Raw genomic sequence first — 25,223 nt, forward strand, 5'->3', positions numbered from 1 at the left:
CTAGCTGTAAGCGGAGCTGGTGAGAGGAACTTGAAAGGGAGCATTAAAACCTCTCCTCTCATCTGCCCTGCGCTCTTCTCACTCCGACAATGGTGAAATGCACGGCCTTGTTGAAATCCTACCCCAGGGGTGTATACTGTAGCAGTGACAGCGAACACTCGCACCTCAACACTGCCATCTTTTGACCTGACACAAGAATGTATGGAAATGTTTATGTTTTGTTTTCATTTGTGAAAACATAGAGTTGGTTTCCCTGAAAAGTTAAAGTTAGAAAAACAAAATCTCAGAATGAGGGGTATCTTTTTAAGAATTATTTCAGAAATGTAATGCACAAGAGACAAGAAGAAATGTGGAGAGATGGAGCAGTGAAATAACAAGCCCCAAAGGTTTTAAATCAGATTTCAACTGGGCCCCACATATTGGCCAACCACTGAACCTGTTCGTTCATTCATTCAGAGAAATTTAGCTGGAGCGTTGTCACATTTTAGCTATTCCAGTTAAAATCTCACAAAGAGAAAGAAAGCAGATAATCCAAGGAATGGCATCGATCTAAAAATGTAAAAGATAAATAAAAAGTACTTTGGGCTTCACAGTTTGTATCTTCTTGCTCTTAAAATGTTGCCAATCGAGTTTTCTGATGCTTTGTGATGACACCTTCAGCCCTGAGGAACATCTACAGGATGAGATGTGCTGCTGTTGCCCTCTAGTGGATTTCACAAACATGAAGGAATAAAACGACATAAAAGGAGAAACAAATGGTGAAAAATGGAGCCAGACAATCAAGATGTATCCATTTTGAGGAAAGCATAGTCGCCAGAACAAACACAGATTTATTGTAACTCTGTCAGCGTGGCTATACTGATGTAGACTGAGTAATTAAAATATTTTGGCACACAAGGCTCAACTTATTTTATCCAAAGGGTCACTGCACTGCTGTTGCACAATTTAATTTTCTCCACAGTTTCACAACTTAGCATTTCGTTCCAAATCTAAGGCGTTAGTGTTTGTGAATATTCATGCAGTAGTACTTCACTGAATACCCAGAGACTTCAGCTGGGGGAGCTCCATGACCTTCTTGTTAGGTCAGGTTTGATACCGGAGGCTATCTAGTGATCATTAATAAATATTCAAGAACCACAGCCCATCAGGGTCTGCTATGTCAAGCAGCCTCCTGCATAAAGCTGCAACTCTTTGTGGTTTGCTCTCTTATCATCAATAGTTTGGGGGGGGGTTGTTTTTTTTTAGACAGTCTTCACAGAAGTCTTGTTCCTTATCCACACTGTTCACTTGATATTTACATTTCCTCCAATTAAATCAGACTGGCACATTACGGTAAGGCGTTACGCAACGAATCAGTTGAGGTAATGTGTTTTGCATTGGTTTTAGAGGTTTAGTGTGTCTATTCCTTTGAAGTATCCTGTGGTACCATTAGGTGTAGGTTTTTATTGTAAAGTGTGTTGTCATCCCCCTAAATGCATCTACCATTTCATTTTCTGGCACCAACATGTTTCTGAAAATAATCTCAGCTGTCTAATGGAGGTGGATCAATACAGATGGCTCGGTCTCATACACTTCCTTTTCATATCACAACCAACACCACCTCTGGGAATCTGCATTTATCACCATATTCAATAATGCGAGCCTCCATCTGAGATGTTTTTTCTCTCGCTCTCTCTTCACGACTTCTACATATTTGCTTTCAGTTAATCTGCTTTCCACAGAACTGCTTGCAGCTATGTGGGGGTATGTAATTTGAGTAAGATCTGTTGATAAAATGAGGCATTAGATTGAAATAACAATGGGCAAATGGAAGTCTTGATTAAATTCCTTGACTTCTCTCCTTGGTGTTTGCTAATTTCTTGAGCTGGAATCAGACGTAAACTGCCTACCTTCTCACTCAAATTGTTCTTAAAGGAGCATTTACACATTAGCAGCATCGTGCCTTTCTCTTTACTTTTATTAAAATCTTGATTTGGTTTAAAGCTCATCGCAAACACAAATCCTACTGCAATCCCACTGATCTCTGCACTGCATATTCTAATGACTGACTCTTTGCTTAGCTCCAGTTGTACTGTATCTATAATACCTAGGTATTATTTCCGTTTGATTACACAATTGTGCTGAGATCATTTTATTTTCAGAGGATGAGTGAGTTCAGTCCAAACAGTGCAATCAGCAAAAATTTATCAGCCTATTCAGTGCTTTAGCTCTTACATTTTCTCTCCCCCATTGCATCAACACTTCCTTTTTTTTCCTGTAAATGGTGAAACTCTGCCCCAGCACAGTGACCTGTAGCCGGGCCCAGCGGGAGTATTCTGTGTCCTATACTTCTCGTGGCTTCACCTTCTTTAGCCTCCTCCTCCGTCCTCTTCTTCTTCTCTTTTTTCTTCACTCTTTCGAAATTGTCTAAGGGTTGGATCTGCCCCCAAGACAAAAGGACAAACCCAAGCAAGGCATCTCACTTCATCTCTGAATGGGTGTGGATGGCAGAAACCAGAGTGCATAGATTGTTTGTTCGCTTTGATTCAGGAGTTGTTATGACTTTTGGGACCATATTTGTCCTGTTAGCTCAGTGTTTTTTGAATCAGTAGCCAAATAACGAATACTTTTCTTCTTGAATCATTTCATTGTTTCAGTATTTTGGGAGTTTTTTAAGGACTTAGACTTCTGGCTTCAGCTTTATTGATTCACTGCTTTCACCATGCCGCTCCGAATTATGTGCACCATCTCCTTTTCTGCTGATGACGAACCTAGCAGGGGATATGGTAGCGATGGTTTTGACGACCACTACAAGCGGGTAAAGAAACATTATAGTGATGGAGACTCACAGGAATGCCTGGATAGGTGTAGTCAGGTAGATGATTGCACTGATGAGGAGGATAATGTTAGCGATGTAGATGACCTCGCCACTTTTTTTGGCAATTGCTCGCTTCACGGAGCTAACCACGTGTTTGTAGAGGACAGTAAGTTTGGTTTTCGCCAGGGTTTGTGGGCACTGGTCTTCACCTTAGCACTGTCTGCTTTCATGTATCAAGTAGTTGACAGGGTTATATACTACTTCCAATATGATTATATTACAATGCTTGACGAAAAAGTGGCAAACAATATGACCTTTCCCGCTGTAACTGTATGTAACTACAACTTCATACGAAAGTCTCAAATGAGCTACAGTGACCTGATCTTTATGGGTCCTCTTCTGGGCTTTGAAGAAGGCATGGCACCAGGATTTCCCCTGGCTCCAGAGCCAGACCGCCCGCTGGGCTCTCGCTTCAGTATGGATGAGTTCTACAACCGCACTCGACATCGCATGGAGGAAATGCTACTGGAGTGTAACTTCAGAGGTATAGAATGCGGCCCCGACAGCTTCACAGAGGTAATTTAATCCAAGACCCTCAAGGCAAGATTTTTTTTAAATAGTTTCAAAATATTAATCTTTTTGGGAACCGTCAGATTCTGACTTGGAAATAATCAGTGCAAGTTTGTACTTCATGTTATCCATATATTTGCAAGGTACTCTATGTGTATCTGGTTGACTTGATACTTCTGATTCATTGTTAATATTGTATCAAGGGATGCTGAATTCTCAAAAAGCAAATAAGAAAGACTGCCGGGTTTCATCAAAGCCTTCTGTTAATGTTTATTTTGATAAAATAGGAGCATCCACTAAAAGCTAGCACTCCAAACTGTTATGCCCGGAGAGGCGTTATCACGGAGGAGGAGATCGTAGAAAATAACTGAATCAGAGGAAAGTGTTTATTTATTGCAGTGAGGTGATTCAGCTACTTAAACCCCAAGTCACTGCTGTAAATGAAAAGGAGTTTCCAAGTCAGCACGTCTGTCTTAATGAAAGTCTGTTGTAAATTTTTTTGAAAAGAGCAGACATGAGCAAGTCCTATTACCTAAAGTGGCAAACTTGGCATACAGCTGTTGCTAATGAATTAAAGAGGCACTTTGGGCCATCGTTGTTTTGCCCAGAGGAAACGTCTTGCTAGACATGCATTCCCTGAATTTTTGGTTTTGTAGCTGCTGCCCTTTTTGTTCTCTCGTGGTTGCACACAAGTAGAATACTGAATTGCCAAGTAGTGTTGACGTTATTCAGCTATTGGTGTATTGATTTGCTTGACCTTTGCGCAGTTATGGATAGGTCTGTGTGGACTGCTAATGGATGTACTAGACTTACATGAGAGGCAATTACTTTATGTGTAAGTGCATTTCTACGATGTGTTTTTTTTCCTATTTTATTCAACCTCTTGTTTTCATTAATGTGCAGCTTGTTTTAATCATTAATTGTTAAAATACTTCAACAATATTGTGCCTTAGGGATTGGTGCAAATTCAGAGGCAAAATCTATTATGTAAAAAATAGACTCTGCTTCAAATGTTTGTGCAGTTATTACAGCGTGACAAGTTAAGCGTCCTGATGGATAGTGAGGAGAATTAGAAACACTGGGTAGGAGGGAACAGATTGCTTTTCGTGTAAAACCGATGATATGTCTGATGGCAGAGATGCTCTGTTGCACAGATGTGACCACAGGTGTGCCTTGAAATTTTGGCTTGCCCTTTGGGTGTTTCTTGGACACAAAATGTTTGAAAGGTACAGCTTTTACTAATTAGTCAGTGACTCATTTTTCAAGTGAAAAGGATTCACCTACTGATGTTTCTTATTAAATTGGTGAGTTTTTGAGCTGTTGGACAAAAAAAGAGTGTTTGAAGAACAGCATGCCAGCTTGTCGTTACAAGGGTATGACACTAACAGAGAAAATACAAATCAAATCATCATGAAAATTAGTAATCATTAGCAGTTCTTTGCTCAGATATATGATTTTATAGCCAAAAACATGACTGTTGATGCAAACTGTAACAAACACATGTATTTATTGGTCACAGTGAAGATTAAAAGATAGAGAGAAGCAAACTGGCTCGAAAAGGAAGAATAAATGGATGCATCAACAGGACTGTTTGTTTTGTTTTGTCTTGTTCTTTTATTATGAGTATCACAACATTAACCTTGACACCAGCTCTGATATTGTGGGATTATCTGTTTCAGATGTGGAGAGCTGTACAGGACTTCATCCTGTCAGCCAGAACTCACACATCAGTTGTAAAAATTACCATCTTGGATGGTAAAGATGTGGAGGTAAAGGCTGATAAATAAAAGGATGAGAATGTTTTATTACATCAGGGAAAAGCCTCACGTGGAGGGGCGAATAGTAAGTTAGGGTTTCTTAAGTGCAGTGTGTGCAATCAAGAGGAAATTAGTGATCCCGCAGTGAGACACAATTGTTGCCACGGTGAAGAATAGGAAAATAATACCTCCCTTGTAAACATACAGAGGTATTTTTGTCATAAATTCTCCATCGCTACGAGGGCAAATGCTGAGCATGTTGACACAAACAGGCAGCATGGCTTAATATTTGCACAAAAAGAGAGCAAAAAAAGTAATTTGACAGCAGACTATAGATCTTACCCAAAATGTATTTATGCAGGAGTCAGTGTCTTACCCCTCCCACACTTGAAGAAGTTCCCCGGTCAAGGAGTCAGTATAGCAAATGGAAAACGAAGGGCCTTTATGGCCACTGTCCTTGAAGTGAAGTAGAGCCAGCTGTCATCCTCCACTGATACGCTTTCTAAAAAACAAAGTACTGCAACTGCAGTGCAGTCTGCCATTTTATTAGCATTAAAGGAAGTCAATGAGCAGGTTTATTCAATGTCAGATTTTATTGCCTGAGTGTAGCTCGAAACTCATTCTTCGTCCCATTATTTCTTACTTTAAATTAAATGGGCTGTTCCATCAATACCATCAATCACAGCATTAAGTACTTAACAGACTTATAATCAAATAAGAAGCACTGTTGTCCTTTTAAAAGCAGTCATCTTGAAAAGTATTTAAAACATCTATTTTGAACAATTAATAATGTTTTATAAAACTATATTTTTCAACCATTCTTACATACTCCTCCTTAAGTAAGTATTGTTTCAGTTGTGCTTGTGAGGAAGACGAGAAAGTGCTTTACTGGTTGTCAGCTGGTCTTATCTATGTTGCGAAATGAAGTTAGATAATAAAGTTGGACGTGCCGTTTCAGGTCAATAACATTAATGCATCAAAGCACTTAATAACATGTGGGTGAATTACAGAAAGCTGTGTGAGATTGTGAGTGATAACAATGAGGGGTGTACGTTGTTTTATACAGCATATACATATATATATATCTGCTGTCTTTGTATACTGTTTTTGACAATAACAAGCATGTTGTTGCATGTTGCAGCATTAAGGTTGAAAATTTGACTAACACAAGTGACAAGTAATCATTTATCTGCCACGTCTAATAGGACTAATTATAACCATTGTCAATTTAGCTTCAACCCTTGTGTCTTCCAGCCTCCCACTAATATAATCATTGATTGCTCCTTCAGCTCGTGCTTTATGCAGCAATTATAAACCAGTGCTTGCTCATTGTTTTGTCACTCAGTTTCCAAAGTAGACGCTTTGAAAATTTATAATGTGCTGTGCTGCTTTGAGACTGTTCACGGACAGGTTTTATAACCAGCAGTTAGGCAAAGTATCCCCATAAGATACTTAACCAATGTGTGTGTGTGTGTGTGTGTGTGTGTGTGTGTGTGTGTGTGTGTGTGTGTGTGTGTGTGTGTGTGTGTGTGTGTGTGTGTGTGTGTGAGAGCAAGCTTTAAGTGAGTTAGCATGGTTTGCATCATTTTGGGTCTACATATCAGAATCAAATGCTTAGCATATTAATGCTCAATCAAAGCACTAAGTTGGAGCTGGGGGAAACGGTCGAGCAAAAATGGTGAAGCAGTAAAAAAAAAAGTTGTTAACAGAAAAGAAAAAATGAAGTTCTACATTTGCAAATCACACATCAAGAACGAGGTATAAATACTAACGCGTTAGCTCTGTATTTCTGGCAGACACTGTTTGTATCAATAGAGCAAAAAAACCCTCACTTAACTAGAAGCATTAATATATTTCTTTTTTTCCTTTTCTTCCGAAGACCAAACCAGTAGTGTATTTATTTTGCGTAATGTGGCATTTGGCAGCATCAGTGGTCCCTGAACCTCTGCTTCTCCTTGTTTATTATTTCTCCTAAACAGCCACTAATGGCCTTGCAGACAGAACTGAGAAGAGGAGGTGAAATGATTGATTGCTCTCTGTCTGTCTCAGTCTCTGAGGTTTTCCGTCCATTCCCCCTCTCATTCTGTCTTTCTGTCCACCATCTCTCTCAAGTGTTTTTGCATCTGAACTGAATGTATGCGTCAGTGCTGTAATGAGCTCCAGCTAAGGGCTGGGTCAAAAGCGAAGCTTGGCTACTGCCCCACCAGATAGATGGCTCAGGTTGCGGCATTTCTGACCCAGAGCAGAATGTGAGATCCCCTCGGAGCAGTGATCCAAATCCTTGCTTCCTGCTCCAACCTGAGCCCATTAGATACAGCTTGACTTTCTCCCAAGCTCAGCATTGTCAACAGAATGCTCACTCACTGGCTCTGGTTACGCCCTTCTCTTGTCTCCTCAAGAGCATCAGTCTGAATATCCCACAGACAGAAAGCAAGGCAGAGAAACTGTGGGGAATCTTTCTTATTTATTTTTTTCCCAGAGGAAGGAAAATGAAATGGCAGAGTTGGCCGCCCCATCTGGCTCTGAGCTGTAAATACTTGTTATGGTGCAACACTTAACTCGTGCAGCCGCTGGGAAGAGATTGTATCAGTGAAAGTGTGATGTAATTATCTTAAACCGTATGCTGTGATAAATGGGATGGTAACAAATTATGTTAAAAAAATAACAAGCATAGTAGCCATTTGTTCCACCCATGAAGACTTATTGAATATATCACTCGCAGCACTGAATATGTGCTGAACTTTTTTAACATGTACCCATATTTTCTTTATATCTATATATACACGTTTATTTATTTATAAGTTAAGGGCAATTTTTGGAGCTTGACTGTTTCATTAGTAGCTACACATGCAGTACGTTCTGCTGAAATACATGCACTGGAGCAACAGACCAACAAACACTGCCTCATCGGTGTCTGCAGTGCATCCAAGTGTTAATTTAGCAGTTTCTCTCTCCCTGCTACGCAGACACGTTGTGAGCAAATTGAGCCACAATAATGCATTTCAAATTCCAGGTTATGAAAACAACTTTGATTAATCTCAAGAATAGGCTCAGTCTGAAAGTGGTCATTACACTCTCTGAGTTTGAAAAGGCAAGCGCTGTTGAAATGCTTCATCCCTTCTATAAGGTGAGGGCACCAGGCTATTAAATATTTATGCAAACGCTGAACTCAGATGACTGTCTGATCTTTCGTTTTTGTCCGTTATTAGCTGTTGCCCTATTTCCTCCACAGCTGTAATTTATGCGAGTTACAGAAATTTTAATTTGCTGCATTTCTAATTCACCATTGAAAAACATCTCATTATATTTCCCATTTAAAACTGTCTAATCATCTTGTTTGTTAAAACTCCAGCTCTTATACATCTTATTTCTACTTTGTTTTCAAGGCTTTTCAGACAGTATTTCATTCTGCATGCCAGCACCAATGATCCCACTTTTGCTGGAAAGTATTTTAATCAAACAGTGATCACAAGGGGGCAGTGTTATACAATGATTTTACAGCCTAAACTGGCTTTTATGTAGTTCTTTGCCCTGAGATGTAGCATGCTGCTCCTTTTTTCTTTTTTCTTCTTTTTTACAAGAAATCACTCAGAAATATGCTTAATTCCATCTTTTAAAAACCCTTTGATTCCCACTACGGCACAACATCAGAGTCACTCAGCTGCAATGACCGCTATCCCTTTTAAGCTTCGTGTAGAAGCAAAAAGCCGCTGCCAATGGAAACACAGTGGTTGCAATTTTTGAAAGCACCATTTTCCCAAGGGATTAAACTCTATTTGTGTGTTGCAGGGATTAAAAAATAAATATTACAAAATCAAACATGAGCTGAGATTTGTTCAGCACTAACAGTCTTGGCAGATACCCATCCCTCATTCATTCTCTGTCTCTCTCCCTTTCACTGTCTTTCTCCTTTTAGACGCCACAATGTTTCTGTACACTAAGGACTAAAGTCCAGTAGGAGGAACACTATGACAGTCTGTCACTGTGTCCTATCTCTCTCTATCTGAGTGATGGATCAGTGTTTTCAAATGCACCAATTTTAATTAAATTTTTCATCCGTCTTCTTTGGAAGTTGGCGACAGGAGGTCCAGCAGCATTTACTCCCTGTTCGGAAGACTCCAATGGAATATAAAGCCTGGGTCCTTTAAAGCGGACAGACACATCTCTACCTCTCCTCAATATCAGCCAGCACTTCATAACACAAAACTAATTAATCATTAAAGTGGAATAAATGAAAGGAGAGAACTTTCACTTTACTCTCTGACAAAGATAAATGATATCTAATGATGTTAAAATGAGGGAAACTGCAGTCTTGTTGGAGCAATTATATATGAATAAGACATATGACTAGTGTCCTATACAGGGCCAATAGCCACTTACAAGTAGCTAATTAGGCTGATGAGAGGGCCTTAATGGCTTCCTACAGGATTATTCCCTATAATTTATAGCAGAGCTGAAATAAAAGGTTTGGCTCTAAATGACAGCGTGAATGTCAGAGGAGCTGTGAGGAGAAAGGTAGTGTTCATTTAAGGGCAGTTTCCCTTCATTCTCTGACACTCACTCTCTCACTGTTTTTCTTCTGCTCTTATTGTGTGTATATACACGTGGAGACCAACCTTCAGCGCCGCACCAATACATTTGGGAGGATAATTATCTATTGCAAACTCTCATCTGTTCTCATCTGGGTTCAAGTACAGGGAATAGCACAAGAAATAAATTTTTGAAAGGTTTTGTGTGCGCTGTGTGTGCAGTGGTGAAGGATGCCTGAAGGCTAGAACATGTCTGTGCCAAACTGGTATTCAGTTTCTCTCTTGTTCAGGGTTTCATAGATGACTGCATCTGTCGTGGTCAGCAGGGCTCCTGTGGGAACTGGGTGGGTCTTTGTTTGAGAGTGTAGAATCAGCAGGACATCTAATGGATTTGTGTGCATGGCTTGTCAATATATGCATGTATCTCTGTGTATGTGTGTGTGTGTGTGTGTGTGTGAAAGAGAAATAAATAAATTCTTTTTTATACTTACTTATTTATATATTGTTATTTTGTATTGAATATCAGTACTGACACACCATCAGCAGCTGATGCTGGCTTGGTCACACAGATGTTGCGCGATGTGATTTCATTTCATCGATTGGACTTCTTGCTGAACTTAAAGGCACAAAAATCAATTCTTGGCCACAAGGGATAAGACAGCTTCCCAAACAATTTAACAGACTATAAATGCTACAGTCATTCTAGGCTTGACCAAAATTATTCTGATAGTGTGCAATGAACTTTCAATCTCATTGTCTTTGAGATGGCTCCTTCGAAGACTTGGACCTGGTCTGCAACCACTCACAGTTGGTTGCAATCTTAATGAAATGCCAATAAGACAGAGTCAGTGTGCTGTCACTTTGTGATTTAATGGGATCAAGTTTATTGCCATTTTAAATTCACATTATCTTCTTACTTTCAGAGTTCCACCACAATTTCATGTATTTTGAACAGAAATTTGGAAGTTCCTTCAAAAATAGTGACGTAATTGCTGAAGGACAGGGATTAACTGCAAAATGACATACAGTATGGGCACTTGACAACCTCGCTTTTATGTAGAAGGGAAACCAAAATACAACAAATTAGCAAGACGTTGAGTCACATTACAAAGCAAGGTGGCACAATGTGCAAAGCAAAGTTCCACTAATTTGTGCAGGCTGGCTCAGATTGCTTGCACCATATTGGGCATTTGTCTGTGGTTAGAAATTAGACTGCTCTTGTTTACAACCCTTCACCAATCTGAGAGTGATTGCAGTCAGTCTGCACTTAGAGGTTGATCAAGCAACACCCTCAACCTCTGGGCGACCAGTTGGTCACTACAACTATTTGCAAAAAAACAGGCAACCAGCGATTCTTCCTAATCTTAAGGAGGTTGCCGTGCTATTTTTACTGAGCCATAAGGGTGTAACTAGCAACTTGGCTAGGACAATTTTCTATATTTGTCTGGCAAATATTTTTTCACTTGTCTTAGCAACATTATAATTCTATTTGATGTTAAATAAATTCCATAACATGAAAAATGTAACTTACAAAAAATGTTTTTAAAAACTTTTCTATCAATACCTCCTCTGTGAACATTATTCTGCCTGCATGTTGCAAAAGTTTCTTGCGATAAACACAATTCCAATAACACTAACAAGTAAAGAATTTGAGTTTAGCCATGCAGTTATTTTTTACCATGAAAATGTGGAAACTATTGATGAAAGGACAAAATTGGCTTTAAATTGTGCCTCAATACAGTGCTTAGATTCCTATTTATTCTGTAAAATTTTCAAGAGTTATGATCATTATTTTCAATCCGCCAGCAAGCAGGCCAAAAAGAGATGTCTTCTGTGAGAAATAGGGATGAAAATTTAAATCCTCAACCAATCAAAGAAAAAAGAGACTTCAGCAGTCTGAATTAAGAGAGTAGAGTTTGTTTGTTCTATCTCCAATTTCTAGCTCTAATGGGAAAAACAAATCTTACTAAAGATTTTGTAACTAATCCCCACTTGGTCTGAATCACACAGCTAAAGTTTTTTCATGGAAAGAAGTAGGCCCAGTGATGTAAAGAACGGGCTTTAATATTCCACATACAATCTGAATGCGGAATATTAAAACCTGTACACTGAAGTTGAAGCACCTGTGCTGCTCAAACACAATACCACCAACCAAAAGATCCAGTCCTTTGCAGACTTTATTATTTAAAGAATCCAAACACATATCTACTCAGTCACTGTGAGACACTTTGGACAAGACCAGCACTACCTTCAATGTAAATGAGCTCAAAATTGTAAACAGGCTGTCCAGAGCTAATGTTAGTGGAAGGTCTATTGATTGCATGGTCGTTGTTTCACCCTTGAATCAGATGAGTCAGTGTCTGCAGCTGTATTGCTGTTGCATTTGGGCAATGCAACAGCAATACAGGCTGATTATATTATTCATTGTCAAGACCTAATAACCACAGCTGATGCAAATCTTAACAGCAATAAGGTCCATCGAAGTAGCAAACAGTTAAAGAATTACTGGTGCCTGAGGGAATGTGTGCCTTGTTCATTCTAATCCCCACCTCTCTATTCAAAGGTTTATATCAGGTCGTAATTGTTCTGCTATAGACCCGGAGTTATTAAGGGGGAAAGAGCAAATAAATCATTCCAGCACTTAGCTAGTGTGTCTGCTACCTTCTTTGCACACATACACAGTATACATACACTCTCTTTGAAGGCATCATATTACGTTCAGTATCTTCAGAGGGGCCGTTATACTGCAGACCAAAATGAAATCAAAATGAAACATCCATTTAGGTGCAGCCCACCGTGCAGCTTTGGACTGTCCTTTTTATCCTTTCTGGCCGATCTTCCAGTGTGTTTGCAGGCATGCGTGTCTGTTTTCTTTGGGAGTTGTCAGCCAGTTAGACCAAAAGTGGTCTCTTCTTCGTTAGCCCCGTATTTGTTACATTTCTGACATCTCCCTGACATAAAGGGTAAAACAAAGGCATGCACACACACTGCACTTGCCCGCAGTTTAAAAAGTTATACTGTGTTTTATTGCACCGAACAAAAAAAAAAAATGCACATATTGAACATCAGGCAAGACACTGAAGTCTGTTGTTTATTTGTTTTCAATCTGTCAGAATATGCTGCTTAATAGTAGCCCATAGGCCTGTGATTGAAGACTATTCTTGAACTGGACAGGGATTGAAATAAGATTAGTAGAATGTGACACGATATCTCCCGAGGATCTCCCGGATTCTTGAGTCAACTGATGCTGAAAAAAGCAAAAATCAAAGCCGGGATAATATTTTGAAGAAATACATGAGGGTGTTAGTTGATAATTGATGTGAACAGCAAATGTTGTAAGTCAGCTACACACAGTCACTTTGCTCATCTGTTGTTTGCCAGGAAATAGCTCCGACACATACTGCTTAAATTAAAAGACCGGCTTCAATCTTTTCACCTCATTCTAAAGGCAAATGAGCAATATTCCCCCAAGATCTCTTCTTTTGGGTTAATTTCTTTAATAACGACGTGTAATCTTGGATCCCACCCAATCAGCCCTAGCCACTCGGATAATACATTTCTTAAATTAGCCCCTAATTCTGCATATTTATTACAACCACGTCGTTTTCAGTAGCACAGGAAACTCATATCTACAACTAATAAGACAAATGGATGGATTAGGTTTTCCAAGGAGGATTCATTTGTAAATATCAAACAGAAAGGGACCATTTATTTCACAAAGGGCCATTCATTCATTTCTCCCTGAGCAGCAAATCGGAGGCGTCAGGCCTGTGGGGACTGGGAGACTGTTTGCTATAGCTAGCAGCCATAGTCTGAAAGTCATTCATCAGAACCATTTCCCCTTTCCCAAACTCTCCCCAGCCCAGCTGTCATGATGCTGCTGAGATAAATTAGCTGTGTCACCCTGTGTTTCCCAGTGCAGGCAGGGATACTCTTATTGCCTCATGTGCTGCTGTAAATATAAATCTTCCCCACAATACTTGTACAGTATAACTCTTAGATCGTTTCGCAAATTAATGCCTTGATGCATGACAGATTGCTGCTATACATGGTGGTGCTGTCACACAATATAAAAGAAGAGGCTTTTGAAGGCAGTTTGTCCGGCGAATAGTGATTACGCTATGAATCATAACCAGAATCCTGCTATTCATATTATTTGAACATCTGTTCCAAAGCTGGAAACTAATTTTTTAAGTATTTATTTATTTATTATAGTGTTTGAAGTAGCAAAATGTTTACCAACTCAACACCTCAAAGGCATGGCACTGTGCAAAATGACAACCAGGGCTTTTAATGGCTTGCACTAATTGTAGTGATTTCTAAACTCTCTCATATTAGAGATGATTTCTGGTGGTTTTATGAACATATATATATATATGTGTGTGTGTGTGTGTGTGTGTGTGTGTGTGTGTGTGTGTGTGTGTGTGTGTGTGTGTGTGTGTGTGTGTATACACACAGTTCCATCTTTGTAGAGTGGCAAAAGGCTGAAAAGCAGAGAGAGGAGTAGGAAATAGAAATGTTTACATTTTTTGGATCCTGTGACGAATTGGTTACATTTCTTTAAGAAATATGGTATACACCAGGCCTCATAATAAGAATTTAAGTATTAAAACATATTTCAGTTTGAATATATATTATGTGAACTTTAATATAAATGAACACTAAGTTTACAATGATTTGTAAATTAAATTTTGGTAGTGAGACATCACTGCAAAAAGTATTTTAAAAATTAAAAAAAAAATCAACAAATACATAAAACTCAAAATCGAATTGGTGCAGTTGTACTGTGTTTTAGAACGCTCCTCCAGAACCACACTGTGTAGCTTCATAGGTTAAATTGTTTTTCATGAGCTTCACAATTTTTAGATTTTTATTTTCACTCTGCCAGTCAACCAATATACTTTACTTTTTCACAAAATGTGAGCCATATTGTAAATTATTGTGCAAAGATCCTTAGGAACCCGTATTTCTTAATAATTTGCTAAGAAAATGGAAAATAATTGCATTGAATGATTAAAACATGTGCAAACATACATGGAGACATAGAATATAAAATAAGGTTAAAAAAAAAAAAGTTTGTTCAATTCTAACGGGCTTGGACATCAATATTATTATTCTTCAACAGAGCCTGAACTCTCTCAAGAGTTCTTGTAATTTATTTATGTCGTTTTCAGCAATAGTTCTTCAGGCTAAGGACTTTCAAAGCTCTTCCTTGGTTGTTGGCTGTTTGTTCAGTTCTCTGTCAAGTTGATCCTACACCACCTTAATAATCTTGAGCTCTGTGGGGAGGCCAGTACATGACTGATACTTTTGTGTGTTTTTCTATCCAGGTATGCTTTTTCTGTATTAACAGTGTGTTTTGGATCATTGGCATGCTGAAAAGTGAAACTGGTATCAATCAGACACTTTCCAGATGGGTTGTTGGATCAAAATCTGATGGTACTTTTCTGGATTCATGATTCGTCAATTTTGACAAGTTCCCCAATGCACCTGAATGCAGTTCAAAAGCCTCCACCATTCTTTACAGGTGGCTTCTCTGACCTCCTCCTTACATATTGACAAGCATCTGAACCAAAAAGCTCAAGTCTGGATTCATCACTCCTGTTGTCACTGATTTTCAATCCAATTCTTGCATAATTTGGTGTACTTGAGTCTTTCCACTGTTTTCCTTCCTTAAGAATGGCATTTTGACAGCCATCTTTTAAACAGTAGATGGAGGGCTCGATGCATCTCTCATGTCCTGTTTCTTAACAGCGCGACTTTCAGATACTGTTCCTAGATACCTAAATGGTAAGTGCACTGGTTCTTATATAGCGCTTTTCTATTCTAACCAAGCAATCAAAGTGCTTTTAAACAACTTACCTCAATCAGCAGAGCACTTTTTTCTATACTTTTCTAACGTAAGTGCTCTCTATTTAACATTCACACACATTCATGCTCAGATGGATGCCTCACAAAGCAACTTGGGTTCAGTATCTTGCTCAAGGATATTTAGCATGCAGACCGAAGCAGGTGGGATCGAACCACCAACATTCCAATTAGTGAGTGACCTTCTCCATTTCCTGAGCTACAGCCACTCCTGTAGGAGACCTATCACTTTGGGGGGTTTTTTGTCCTCTACATGTCCAGTTTCCTCATATTTTTAAGGACACACTGCACACCATGCAGCTGCCAGAGACTAAAGCAAACTTTGTCTAAAAAAATCTCTATAAAGTCTCGACATGTGGAGACCTATTGCTCCAGACCACTTTCAAAATAAGAAGTCTGGCTCTTTCAATATAAAGCTTAGGGAAATGGGTGGTGGCCAAAGACTTTTGTAATGCACTGCAGTAGTAAATCACCATACAGCTGCTTCATGTCAATTACAGGAATTAGCCATGTTTAGTTATTTTCTAACACTACCTTTAGTGTGTTCAGAGCAGTTGATTTATTATTGTAGTTTTATAATGAAGGACATATGCATAGCATTCACACAATGTGTTTCTCAATGCTTCTTTATGCTCAGAGTGCTGTTAACACCATCACACAATACTCAGCATCATTTCAATGTCGCTGCCTGAAGCTCTCTGTAAGCTTGCAGTGAGCTCTTGTGCTACTTCCACTGACTCTCAACATTCACTTCCCACATTGTTTTTATAGTAAATCAGCACTTACATGATGCAGCATTTAATTCAACCTCATAGCTGAACAGATTGAGAAGCTATTGGAACAGTGGCCTTTGTGACATTTGTTCCTTACAGCAGATCATGTCCACAATTATCCTCAAAATTGTCTCTGTAAATCACCACCTGCTCCTCTGTCAGCCTCTGCAGCTACAGGACCCTGACTGCTGCTGCTCCCCATGCCTCCAGCCCCTTTCTCTTCCTATTCTCTATCCTTCACCTCCTTCTTTCTCTGTCTTCATCTTGTTTTGTTTTTTTTGCCTGTTCCCTTGTTGAAGCCTTGGTGCTGAATATTCCCAGCGGGAGACAGAGAAGAGACAGCAGCAAGCAAAAGAAGCAAAGAGAATATGGAGATCACAGCGAGAGAGAAGGAAGGAGAGGGGAGGAAAGAACAAAGGTGTGTTCAAGAAGAGTTGACTTATAATTTAAAGACACATGGTGGAGAATGACAAGATAGAGAGAAATGCAGTGTATCTGTGGCCTAGCAAACAAACATGAGGTTGAGCTGTTAAGCACTGAGGGAAATGGAGATAAGAGAGGTGATGATACAAGCAGAATTTAAACATTCAAGTGCTTTAGGAAATAGTGGTAAGGAGTAAGGTTGGAAAATTTTCCTTGTCTTTTTGCAAGAAGTTTGACTCTACGCATGTCTAAGTCCTGGCTAGTCAGCTCCACCCTGGACCCAGGATGACAGTTTGATTAAATGCCAAGGGCCTCAACACCCCAGTGCTCTCACAAACACACCTTCTGCCACAGGCACATGCGGTCAGACACACAGTAGACCCCAAAGCTTTATTTACCCCAGCATCCACATGACACATGCAATATTCATGTTCCTCCTTTCACTTTTCAAAGAAAAAATAAATGAAAAGTCTTAGGAGCTGAAATTCCACTGCACAGACTCATTCAACAGACAGTTCCTCTAATGCAACTGGATATATGTATATAAATATGTTTATAGGTTGATGCATAACAGTTCACTTGATATACAGCATATGACGGTATTACATTATGCTGCAGATTGTTTCTCCTACTCTTTTCCCAGCCCATCCCAGTCTCCAGAACTCTCCGACATAGCCCATCAACCACACAGATGGACAAAATTACTCCAAAAAGATATACAGATAAATGTATGCGCTCAATATCCATAAATCCACAAACAGATTTAGCTAAATACAAATATACCAGTGTACATGTACCACCAGTCTGGAGTGTTTGCAGAGCAGGAAACCTTTTTGCATGCCGGCATGCAAGTATCTGCAGTGTCTGTGCATAATCGAAATTCGCCTACTTAATTACTGGTACTTGTGCATGTAGAGTACACGTGACCTTGGAAAATTGTCATATTTACATGCAAAGTGGCTATAAAGTAGAGAATAGTGAAAATACAACATTTGGCAATAAACCCCTTTCTGATTCTGATTCTGATTCTGAAAAAATAATAAAACAGTGATATCTACAACCCTGATTTCAAAAATGTTGAGACAGTGTAAAATGTAAGTAAAAACAGAAAGCGGTGATTTGCAAATCTCATATTTTGTTCACAATAGAGATTCCAGATGCACAAGCTATCAATTCCATAGGCTATAAAGCAACGCTATACTGTCAGAGATGCAGGCTTTTTGAACTGAGCACTGATAACAAGCTCTTTAGTTTTGAGGAGGCAGCACCCATGTTTTGCAAAAGACTTTCAAGTTTCAGTTTGTCTGACCACAGAACAAGTTTCACTTTTCCTCAGTCAATTTTAAATGAGCTTTGACTCAGAGCAGACGGTGGTGTTGCTACTTCACATTCACATGTGACTTCTTCTTTGCTTCTTAACCTGCAGCAAACTGTGTTCACAGACAGTGATTTCTTGCAGTGTTCCCGAGCCCATGCAGTGATTTCCATGACAGAATCATACTTGTTTTTAAAGCAGCGTCACCTGAAGTCCCTGAAGATCACAGGCATCTAGTGTTGATTTTCAGCTTCGTCCTTTGCACACAGAAATTTCTCCAGATTCTCCAAATCGTTTGATGTTATCTATTCAAAGAAACATTGTTCTGAAATTGTCCCAAATTGTTTGCAGATTGGTGAATCTCTGTCCATATTTACTTCAAGAAACTCTACCTCTTTAAGATGCTCTATTTATACCCAATCATTTCAGTGACCTGTTGGTTAAATTAGATTAGAAATAAGTATGTCACCTCTGGTTAAGCAATTTGGAGGCAAAGTTAGATGTTTTGGACACGGGCAGAGAAGGGATTGTGGACATATTGAACAAAATATCTTGAAGATGGAGCTTCCAGGCAGGAGAAAAAATGAAGACCTCAGATGGGGTTCCTGGATTTACTAAAGGAGGACATGCAGAGGGTTGATGTGATGGAAGAGGAAGTTAGGGAAAGCGTGAGATGGACGTAGATTAGGTGTTCATCTCCTGCTTTGTAAACAGGCTTTCCAGTGCAGCTTGTTTAGGGGTCACCACACTGAGGAGGGAGCAGCCAAAAGAATAAGAAGAAAAAGAAGTTTAGAAGAAGAAAAAGAAGGTTACAGACACGTTCTCAGTTAACCTAAGGAGTTGCAATATGTTCCCCCAGCTGTTTCTATTCAATACCACTTACTTTCTAGCCTTTTGGTTGTGCATCACAACTTTCATAAGACATGCTGCTGATGTAAAATACCAAATAGGCTACTGTTTTTATGCATAGTAAAATGTCTCAATTTAAACGTCCTATTGTAAAGAAAATATGGGATTATGAGATTTGCAAATCATTGCTGTTTGTATTCGCATTTCACCCAGCTTCTCAATATTTTCAGAATTGGGTTCATAAAAAGGCATCTCCAGTGCCAGGGTTAATGCTCTTTCTTGCAATGTTAAAGAATGGCCGGGATCCCTCTTTTGATCTGGAAAATATTTAGTACAGGGTGTGTTTATTCATCACCTCTCTGCCAGGTTTCTAATAATCAGCCTTGTAGTTTTATCGTAATCCTCCTCCTGCATAGAGACAAGCGGACAGCTCTGAAAACATATTTCCGCCTCAACACTGTCGTGGTGCATAAACAAAAATGAAATTACTTGCATATGTATAAAGCTGTATATAAATGCAGTAAAAGTCAGAAATATCTAGAACATAGTACTCTGATGTTAATGAACTTCATTTGCGCCATAGGTTTGACAACCAGAGTTCGTGGCACTAATAAAATACATCATGCATTTCAGCCTTGAGCATGTCACACACTGCATGTCAAAAGGTGTAATCCCCTCTGGTTCGCTAAAGTGAATGATAAGGTGTGACGTCAAGTAACAGCTATTAGGTTTCCATGCTTGTCAGTGGCTTTTCATTCATCTCCAGTTGGATTTTCAGCATTCGCTGCCTCAGTGGCCTCACTGATTGAAACTGAACTCTTTTTCTCATTTAGAGGAACTGTCAAAGCAAAAATCCATCCTAAGAACAGCTATGTACTGATTATTCTTATTCACATTAGCTCCCTCCCATCAAGCAACTAATAATCTGTGGTGCCTAATAGGCTGTGATGGAAATTCATGACACCAGTTTGCAATGAATACTGACATTTGTGGACTGAGACAGTTCCTGTAATTACACCCCTTTTTGTTTCTGTGTAATGGTGCTGACAGGTCTGAACTCGAGAGAGCATCCATTAATGTACACGACTGGCTAAGAATGGTCCGCATCAGATTTATGTTTATCAGCCCTGTGACTTCACAAGAAGAAAGATACGCAATCACAAAAGTGGTTGAGCTGTCTGAGTAACGTTGTGCATGTGTTTCTTTTAAAAAGAGTATTGAAGTGTCTGAACTCTTTCTTTTTTGAAGCAATAAAAAAGCAGCATTTTTATAGTTAAACTTCTGCCGTGTGGGTATTCACAACTATAAAATCGATATTCTTTCAGCAAAGTCTGCATTTTTCTTGCCAATACTAATCAAAGAAACTGCTCTTTATGGGATTTCTTCTTATTCAGTCTTGACAGTATCTCCCTTTTTGTCCAGTGATAAATTTATATTCTCTTTTGTTTTACACCAAACAGTCCATTAGGATATTTGTTCATGTCACAGATGCTTTAGTATGAATAGCAATAATATGTGGCCAGAGTTTCCTGATAAATATCCCTGTTTGGTTTCATAATGGGTTCATTAGTGAAAGTCTAACAGCGTCTTCAGAGCAGCATGCATTTGTTATTCTGTTGTTGTTGTTACACTTGCTTTGGGATTGTGTTTCTGTGTCAAGCAAGTACATCATTATCCCTTCACCCAGACGGATTAGTTTGTTGCTCAGAGCCTCTCCTCCGATATGTCTCTCTTGATGAGCTGACTGGGGAAACAGGGTTGAACAAATGCTGTTAAATGCCACAAGTGTCAGGATCCCTCTCCTGAGAGTTCTGATGCGCCGCCCACCATGTTATTAATATAAGTAACAGATAATCTGTAGTCATCCTCTATTTTTAAGCTCAACCTGAATATGTTTCTGTTCATGACTGGACCAGAAAAAAATGATTTTATGTCCTTTATTTCCTTTTACAGCCATGCCAACTGCATTCACTCAGGCACATCTTGATCACTTCAGTGTAACTCCTGACTACTGCGTGTGGTGGTGGAATCTCACTGAGAAGGCACCACGTACCCGTACTTGAGCAGCCATTCCCTGCGATACCCTCACTCGTTAAAACATAAGTAATCTCCTCGGTAGAAGGCCTGATTATCCTCTGAGGGGACATTAGAAGTCACGTGTGCTGCATTAACGACAAGAGAGAATGACAGTAAAAACTATGAGTAAGCAGGTGGGATCCTGAATGAATCCAGGAAACATAGAGTGAGGGTTGGTGGTTGCCTGATTTCATCCTTTCTTCTTTGCCATTTGTGAATTTTCTGTCATGTACACTAAAGTATGCCCTAATGTAGACAGACATTCAACACAGTCACAAAGACATAAAGGAAGCTTTGTAGCCCTATCAAGTACACCTATGAAAGAAGTAATGTGCCCATGTGGCGAGGCAGAAATGGGCCAAAATGAGCTTATGAGCCCCTTTAACTTCCCTGTTTATCCCACTCTGTATGCTGCACGTCGCTTTTCAAAGCCAGAATACTGCCTGGTATATTGTGTGGTAATTTAATTAAAATTACCTTAGCAATATGCAACAGAAAACACAAACATAAAATTAATCGTCAGACAATAACACAGTGAAATTAATCTGTGCTTAGAGACAGAGTGATTCAACTCTCAGAGCAACTCTCTGTCTCTTCTCCACTGTGCTGCTCATTCGCCCTGTTTCCCTGTAGCATGGAGATAAAGTTTGTTGTGCATGGGAGAAGAAACAATACAGACTATTAATATGAGGCTTTTCTCCCCAAAACCAGTAGCCTCAGACTCTTTATTGTCATAATATTAAAGAAAAAGTTGCAAATGTGTACATTTACAAACTCCGTAACCATGACATTTTGGTATTTTTACTAACATTTAAGATGTACTTTGTACAATTTAATCTACTATTACACTTTATTTCACAGGCTCTTTATACATTTACATAACGCACAGGACGTTTGGTCAAAGCACTGTGTATGTGATACCAGAGTGAGAGTCGGGACAAATCGTTTACATTTTCAATTCAATTTAATACAGTTTTATTTAAATACCAACAAATCACAGGAACAGTTGCCTCAAGGCACTTTTCATTGTAAGGTAAAGGTAAACAATAATACATAAAAAACAAAGAAAACCCCAACACACTGATGACCCCGTGTGACCAAACGCTTTGGTGAAAGCGGAAAGAAAAAACTCTCTTTTAACAGGAAGAAACCACTGGCAGAACCAGGCTCAGGGAGGGGCGAACATCTGCCACAACTGGTTGGGAGTATATATTTCAAAGTATAACATTACTCAGAGTAAATGACTTTCAGAATCTCTTGTACTTTTCAGGTACTGAAAACAGAGTTTTTGAAGCTCTTGCTTAGTTTCCCTATATCTCCCGGAGACAGTCAAGCAAATGTTTAATGATTTATAGCTTACAACACAAATTACAACCATAGCCATAACCTGGCATATCGATCAACCAATGAATGTTTGCCTTAAGGAGTTTGTAAAGGAGTGTGTTTTAACCAAACCAAAAACTAAAGTCAGTCTAAGAATATCGGTTCTACATGGTTCAAACGCAGCCGTCTTTTAGATATCGCACTACACAGCATTTCCACTGTTGTGTCTGCACTACTCTGAGCATGCAGTGATGAATTATTACCAACAACGTTCTACTTCTTCAAAAAAAGTGAGATAGATAGATAGATAGATAGATAGATAGATAGATAGATAGATAGATAGATAGATAGCCCTTAACTGTTGGCTCTTTTCCAATCTCATTGTCTTGCCTCGTGTTATTCCCTGACTTTCCGGTCATTGTGTTCCCGGATCACAGCAATTACCAAAGTTTCAAGAAACCTTGATTTATTCCTTAGATCATATAGAGTGACAAGGCAAGTACTCCACATTCAAGCTTTCTCTCTCCTGTCATTCACACCGTCTCCTTCTCAGCTCCGTTTCCTTTGCAGTCACGCAGTAGCCTGAGCAATACACACATGCACACTGTCTACAACAAGAAGCACGCAGATTGAATCAGACCTGCAGTGTCCAGCTTTTACTTGGGGTTGGAACACTCTGTGATGGTGATCAACCAAGCATAAACCACCACTTAACCAGCACCCCCGAGAGGGAGATTGTTTTCGCAAAACACTTTGTCAATGGTGCATTCAAGCATCATGCTCTAGCTTGAAACAGGTTCCCCTCATCACAGTCAAACTGGGGCACCGCAGGGTCAGAAAAAACATTAAATGCTGCTTTGGCTTGTTGGGACTTCAGGAGATGCTTTGAAGACTTGCAACATGATTTCCATTCATTTACCAGCAGCACCTTGACCTTTTTTTGTCTTCTCATCTTTGACCGAATCACTTCAGAGAAATGACATTCAAGAATGTCAACCTGTTTACTTACAGCTGAGTGAGAGACAAAAAAGTTACAGAAGTCTCCGTTTACTATGAATCTGCCTTGTTTAAAATTCAACTGGTGGGACAATAATGAAAGAGAATACAGTCTCTGGAGCCTTACTCTCTGTACTCTGCTCAGTTTTGAGGTAGAACACATATTGTAAGGCAGTAGGATTAAGGTGCGTGTGTGCGCGCCTATAGGAGTGTGCGTGCTTCTGTGTGTGCATGACGGGCTTGAAAAGGAAGACAAATGGTCTGTAGCTACTGAGGCCAGTGATTTTATTCATCAAACAGCGCATATTCCAAACCGTGTGCGTTACAAGTGAGGTTAGAGGATGGAAAAGTGAGAATTAAAATAGGGAGGCGGACAGAAAGAATGTGTTTTACCATGTAAGTGCGATTTTAACTAAATCCATTGTCTCGAGGGAAATTCTACAGATTTTTCTCAGAGACTAACTGCTTGTAATTTAGATGAAATAATCCCCTAGACTCCTGTTGCTGCACAGTAGCGCACTAAATCATTCGGAATAACTTCGCTCCCCCCCGGACAAGCTCTGGGAGCGCTGTGAGGCTGACAAAATACTCCCCCATCACCGCCACAAGCTGCTGTTCAGTGCCAGAAAAGACTGAGTGGAGCTGCGTGCGTTTCACTCTCTCTCTCTTCAAAGTCTCTGACAAACAGCAGCCATCGGAGAGCGCAGAGGCGATTTTAGGCGCATTCTCTGTGACCACAGCGGGACCGATGTTGAAAGCGCGCACCAGCCTTCCTCCAAAATGTGCCAGTGCGGCTCATCTGGATCGAAACCCAGACCGGGCTCTCTTGCCGAAGCCGGGAAGCTCTTCTTGAAACACACCACTTTGCACGGCTTAAGACACATCTTCCTCAGCGGCTCCTACCCCCGAAGAGTCGCGTGGTTGCTGGCGTTCCTGGCAGCCTTGGGTCTGCTCTTCACCTGGTCCTCAAACAGAGTGCGGTACCTCCTCTCGTCACCCGTGTACACCAAGGCGCACATGGTGTACGCCAAGCGACTCGTTTTCCCCGCTGTCACCATTTGTAACCAGAACCTCCTTCTGCCGCGGCGCATGAAGAAGACTGACATATTCAGCGCGGGGAAGTGGCTGGGACTTCTGGGGATGAACGGGCAGGTCTCCCCCGCTGCGAGAGAGGCGCTTACCCCTTTGCGGGGCGACAGCGCAGAGGGCGAGCCGCCCTGGTCCCCGCTGTCTCGGATTTTGGACTTCAACCACTTCCTTCCTCCTCCCCGGGAGTCCGAGCCGTCCATGAGACAGCTGCTGGACCGGCTGGGACACCAACTGGAGGAGATGTTGTTGTATTGTCGGTACCAGGGAGAGCTCTGCGGGCCTCGCAATTTTAGCACTGTGAGTGTTTTGCCAAAGTTATTTTATTTTATTTTTTTATAAGTGAACCGCACTCCTCCCCAACAGGTTGATGCCGTTTTTAGAGATGGATGCAGGTTTGGGGATTATTAGGCTGAGTGAAATGTTTATTGTCTGATCGAATCTTACATGTGGCACAAGAATAGGTATCACTCTACGAAATTAATTCACTTTGAAGTCACGCAATTACAAGAATGCACAACACGCATTCCTCCGCACTGTTGCTTGGTGATGTGCCCCAGTAGTTCAATTAACTCTCCCTCTCTCCACGTCTTAAGCTCTATCCATCTACGCCACTGTTATATTTATATGGACTTACGCAGCATCCCACTCTTTTTCTGGTCAGTAATTATTCTGACTGTATCTGAATTCATAAATATATTTCTGTAATAGTTCTGCATTAATGCCCCTAAACAGGCTTGACAAGATTTGAAGTGATGGTTTTATATTTGCATTTCTGCCTCCCTTGTTTAAACAAACTTATATTTCTGTCACTTTCATAAATTACTGAATTTCTCTTGTAAATTCCACAGGAACAATAGC

General features: G+C 40.0%; 1 protein-coding gene across 3 annotated transcripts in view; it reads left to right on the top strand.

The window, feature by feature from the left end:
- The window catches only part of asic1b (acid-sensing (proton-gated) ion channel 1b), a 178,041-nt gene that overhangs the window by 120,087 nt on the left and 32,731 nt on the right, over nucleotides 1-25,223 (top strand). Inside the window, exon 1 of one of the 3 annotated variants that reach the window (XM_026166910.2) lies at nucleotides 2,475-3,373. The exons of 1 other annotated variant lie outside the window; for it this stretch is intronic. In XM_026166910.2, coding sequence (XP_026022695.1) covers nucleotides 2,702-3,373 — 672 coding nt within the window. In that variant the 5' untranslated portion in view covers nucleotides 2,475-2,701. Of the gene's footprint in view, nucleotides 1-2,474; nucleotides 3,374-23,549; nucleotides 24,663-25,223 lie in introns of those variants that run through there. One more of the 3 variants, XM_026166911.2, reaches the window with a different exon arrangement.

The sequence above is a fragment of the Astatotilapia calliptera genome, chromosome 5 (assembly GCF_964374335.1).
Source record: "Astatotilapia calliptera chromosome 5, fAstCal68.1, whole genome shotgun sequence".
In the NCBI taxonomy this organism is placed as follows: domain Eukaryota; kingdom Metazoa; phylum Chordata; class Actinopteri; order Cichliformes; family Cichlidae; genus Astatotilapia; species Astatotilapia calliptera.